General features: G+C 39.3%; 2 protein-coding genes across 3 annotated transcripts in view; one reads left to right on the top strand and one right to left on the bottom strand.

The window, feature by feature from the left end:
• LOC107667212 (intraflagellar transport protein 140 homolog) overlaps nucleotides 1-5,159 on the top strand; it is a 40,901-nt gene that overhangs the window by 18,963 nt on the left and 16,779 nt on the right. The window lies entirely within an intron of this gene.
• The window catches only part of tmem204 (transmembrane protein 204), a 14,106-nt gene that overhangs the window by 4,999 nt on the left and 3,948 nt on the right, over nucleotides 1-5,159 (bottom strand). The window contains exon 2 of the mRNA XM_016458830.1: nucleotides 4,100-4,255. Coding sequence (XP_016314316.1) covers nucleotides 4,100-4,255 — 156 coding nt within the window. The remainder of the gene's footprint in view (nucleotides 1-4,099; nucleotides 4,256-5,159) is intronic.

Below are 5,159 nucleotides of genomic sequence, written 5' to 3'. Positions count from 1 at the left end.
ACTGGTAAAGAAGTCTCTTCTCACCAAGCCTGCATTTATTTGATCCAAAATACAGCAAACGCAGTAATATTGTGAAATGTTTTTACTATTTAAAAGAACTGCTTTCCATTTAAATATATATTAAAATGTAATTTATTTCTGTGAATATATGTATATATATATATATAGAAATGGTGGTGGGCCGCCTGGACCAAAAAATGCCTGGGCCGATTTTTTGTCCCCGTCCAGCCCTGACTTAAACTATGAGAATATGAGAGGAAAGTCTGATGTACATATGGATGTTTGTAAGGAGTTGATGGTTTGCCAGCATCTGACTGGTTTACTTCATGGAAGCAGTTTGTGCTTGTTTATAATTTATATTGCAGTATGAGGACAGTTGTTTTCATTTTGTCAGACATAGTCTGTCCCTAGAGATTGTGTAAACAGACGCAGTATTGCGGGGACAGTTAATCAGGACACTTGTTTCCTCCACCCATTACACACACACACACTGTGAGTGATTCTAGACCCGTCCTGATGAAACATGCTCCTCCGTGGCGTCACATACATCCACATCTCTTTCTTCCCTATTGCTCTGCGCTTCTTAAAATATAATCAATTCCCGTTGAAGTCTGTGTCTAATAACTCTGACACTCGTTGGCCCCCTCCGTACTGTCACACTACCCCTCCCCATCTTTCCTCTGCGGCTCTGGGTTTGCATAACAGGTAGTTACAGACACTTCCTCGTCCTGAGCAGGGATATCCTGGCGCCTGACTGTCGCTCTCTGGAGCTACGCGGCTGCCGCTGGTGCTCTGGACCCCTGTTAGCTAAATATAACTATAGTCACACTTAAAATGACACACACATTGTGCACTATTAGCTGAACTGATATACTTCACTAGTAACAGACCACCATCGTAGCGCAATCACAGCCGTGGACGGCTTTGCTGAAACTAAAAAGAATTTTTCAAAAACAAGACTATCTAGAGCTCATTATCTTACAAAGGAAAGGATCAGAGTGTCTATAAAAAATTACCTGAGGTTAAGAAAACAACCGCTGTGTGAATTAATAGAACATGTGTGCTTCCATAACGCTGGGGTGTTCTGGGTGGTTGTAATAGCATTGTTTGGTGGTTGGTAGGACATAGCTAGGGTGTTCTTGATGGTTGTTAGTAGGGGTGGGCGATATGACCAAAATCTTATATCACATGAGTAATTTTATATCACGATAACAATATACAGCACAATATAGTTAGTTTGCTTTTAATAAGGTTTTTATGATAACAAAGTTTTTGAAACCATAGAATTTTCATAATTCCAGTCACCACTGTCAATATCACAGAAAAAAACTAATACAAGCCTGAAAAAAATAGAAAAACTCAAGCTCACTGAAGATAAGTAACTAAATACAAGCAATAGGACAAAAAACTACAATAAATAAATACAGGCTGATATGTGGACAGCTCGCCAACATACAGCACCGTTGCGATACGGGCGTCCCGAGTTCGAATCCCAACTCGAGGACCTTTTCTGATCCCGCCCCCTTATCTCGCTCCCACTTCACTTCTTATCAGCTCTGATCTGTCCTATCATAATAAAGGCAAAAGTCCCCCAAAAAGACACTGCATAGTTTTCACTGTGTAAATTAAATTTCTCATTATTAAAGTTACAGAAGTGATTTAGATTTTCTCTCACTGTTGTTTGATTAACATGAATGACAGACAGGAGGAAAAATAGGCTGCTTCCTCTTTAAAACCGAACATCTGGATCCAAAATACTGTTACACATGTGTTTTCTTTCTCAGCTGTTTACTTTCACTTAAGACCTAAATGACTGTGTTTACGAGGATACTTGCAAAGACGGGCATTTTCACACATATAAGTATGTGTATTTAACCGTTCAAGGCCAATAAAGCAACAAAAATACTTGCGCGCTCTGAGCAGCGGATTCATATGTGCTCAGACCGCACTCAGAAACAGTCTCACAGACTGCACGTGCATATAGTGCTGTTGTTTGCATTTAAAAGGCTTAAAAACATTTGTTTTTAAAATGCTTAAAAATGTGTGCAAACAATACATTTTCATGACCATACGCACTGCAGTGCATAAGCACGATAAAGACGATAGTCCAAAATCTCTACCGGTTGACATATTTCTACTGGTTAATCGTGTCTGCTGGTATATCGCCCACCCCTAGTTGTTAGAATGTTCTTGGTGGTTGGTAAGGTGTTTTAGGTCATTGCTAGGGTGTTCTGGGCAGTTGCTAGGGTGTTGCTATGATGTTCTGGGTGTTTCTGTAATAACTACCTCACCAACTGTCCATTCACTAATAGTCCATCAACGAGCATGTGTTCATGTGAGTATGCAAGTTAGCATTTCCACGCACACACATCTTTTGCCTTCATTAGGGCTCTATTGTCAGTGTGGAGGCTGCGAACGCGTTTCCAGCTGCTCGACTAATTGCAGTGATGTGGCGTGGTGTTGTATTGCAGACAGATTGATCCTCTCTGTATCTCTGCTCTCTCAGAGACTGACAGGAGAGGAGCTCCTTGGATCTGCTCTGTGCCTTCGGTGATCATTTTAATTAATGAACGTCGGAAGCCAGTATGATGGAGTGGCTATTTACATGGAGGAAACTATCACTTGCAAACACCTCGTTGCTGCTTAGAGGGAAATCTGTTCATGGACAGACGGGACGATATGGAATGAACCCAACTCTCTGTCTCTCTCCTACCACTGTTTTCTTCGTGTTGTTTAATGGATATGTGTCTGCTGAGTTCCTCAGTCTTGAATTTTGGCATTTGATTGTGAATATTGTGCATATTTGTAATAATTCCTGAACACAGTTATTCACAATAAAGGAGAACCATTGTAGCGAATAACAACTTATTTTTAAAGCAATTGAATATTGACATGAAAAAAAGTCTGAATGATAAAAAAACGATTAACAGTAATTCCAAGCAGTAATTCATAGTTGTACTTAGGGGTGGGCGATATGACCGATATCCAATATCACGACAGCAGGAATATTAGACTGCTGTCACTTTAAGAACTGCCCGGATCAATATACTGTTACACATGCGTTTTCTTTCTCAGCTGTTTACTTTCACTTAAGACCTAAATGACTGTGTTTACGAGGATACTTGCAAAGACGGGCATTTTCACACATATAAGTATGTGTATTTAACCGTTCAAGGCCAATAAAGCAACAAAAATACTTGCGCGCTCTGAGCAGCGGATTCATATGTGCTCAGACCGCACTCAGAAACAGTCTCACAGACTGCACGTGCATATAGTGCTGTTGTTTGCATTTAAAAGGCTTAAAAACATTTGTTTTTAAAATGCTTAAAAATGTGTGCAAACAATACATTTTCATGACCATACGCACTGCAGTGCATAAGCACGATAAAGACGATAGTCCAAAATCTCTACCGGTTGACATATTTCTACTGGTTAATCGTGTCTGCTGGTATATCGCCCACCCCTAGTTGTTAGAATGTTCTTGGTGGTTGGTAAGGTGTTTTAGGTCATTGCTAGGGTGTTCTGGGCAGTTGCTAGGGTGTTGCTATGATGTTCTGGGTGTTTCTGTAATAACTACCTCACCAACTGTCCATTCACTAATAGTCCATCAACGAGCATGTGTTCATGTGAGTATGCAAGTTAGCATTTAAACATCTATGCAGATAGTATAGTTATGCAGCAAGCACGCACAATAAAACAAGATAACATCACAGCTAGCACACTTTCATGGGACGTCAACAGCGAGTTTTGAAGAGACAGGCCTGCGTACGTCCCAAATGGGAGTGGATTTAATTTGTGAGCGGGCCTCTGGCCAGGACTCTGTTGTTTCCTGTTGAATTGTGTGTAGCTTCAGGCCACTGTGCTTTGTTGATGTTTGTTCTGTTACAGATCCTCAAAGCTCCATCTTTCCTTTCCCAAAATGCAGAACAACAAACACAGGACAATAGAAGCCGTATCTCTGAGGACAGACGGTTTGATATTGAAGAATTAATGTGTTGTTTGAAGGAGGGTGTGTGGTGTTTGTGTCAGGCTTCTTGACGCTCCTCAAAGGGGCTGTTAGTGTTTGTTAGCGACTGTAGAAGCGGGTTTGAACACTCACTGGCTAACTGGAACAGGGCAGCGATGGCTTCCTCCCACCACTGAGAATCCTGGGTAATGTGGCTTATCTCCAGTAACCCAAACAGGAAGATTAGCTGACCCACGGTCAGAGCCACCGTAGCCATCAGGTTACATGCCCGCATCATGTCAAACTGAACTGCAGTCAGAAAAAAAGAAAAATGAATGCTCAAATGATTCGTAAATGATTCAGTGACTCGTTTGATTCACATATACATGTATGAGCAGAGGAGTGCGTGTGTGTGTGTGCGTGTGTGTGTGTGTAGGTAGAGGATCTGAATCATTGTAAGGAAGATCCAGCTGCAGATGTCTATAATACACAACTGTGCCAATGTGGGTGTCACTTCCTGAAAGACAATCCTTCACTGTGTCCATCCGTTTCCTATTTCTAAATCAGGGTAGATGGACAGACGTGCCAGGCTGCATGATACAGGCCAGCAAAGCTCTGCTTACTTGTTCATCCAGTGATAGTTGCCATGGTTTAATACTAACCAGACATCAAGTTGATGACAAATTAAATAAAAATGTGCTCTAGACATCTAGATCTCAAATTTAAAGAAAAAAATATTTTAGATAAGATTTTAAGGCTGCCAATTCATATGAAAGCAGTTAAATTGAAATTTGTAAAAATTGACACTTTTTGTCTTGTTGATTTTCTGAGTAATCACAAATTCTTGCAGTGATCTTAAGCTTGACAGATTTCTGCTTGTTTTAATTCATTTATTTAATTATATATTTTTAATGAAGCAAAATTTCCAGAAAGAGAAATACATTAAATAAATTGCAATAAATAAAACTATTTCTATATTAAGAATAGTAAGACCAAATAATAAAATGTAATATTATATTATATTATATTATATTATAAAACATAATAAAATATTTGTTTAATATATATATATATATATATATATATATACAGTATACAGTGGTGTGAAAAAGTGTTGGCCCCCTTCCTGATTTCTTATTTTTTTGCATATTTGTCACACTTAAAAGATTCAGATCATCAAACAAATTTTAATATTACACAAAGATAATGCAAG

Source organism: Sinocyclocheilus anshuiensis, unplaced genomic scaffold (assembly GCF_001515605.1).
Source record: "Sinocyclocheilus anshuiensis isolate Anshui unplaced genomic scaffold, SAMN03320099.WGS_v1.1 scaffold415, whole genome shotgun sequence".
NCBI classification, from domain to species: domain Eukaryota; kingdom Metazoa; phylum Chordata; class Actinopteri; order Cypriniformes; family Cyprinidae; genus Sinocyclocheilus; species Sinocyclocheilus anshuiensis.
The sequence above is the reverse complement of the archived record's forward strand: the minus strand, read 5'-3'. Positions and strand labels throughout refer to the sequence as shown.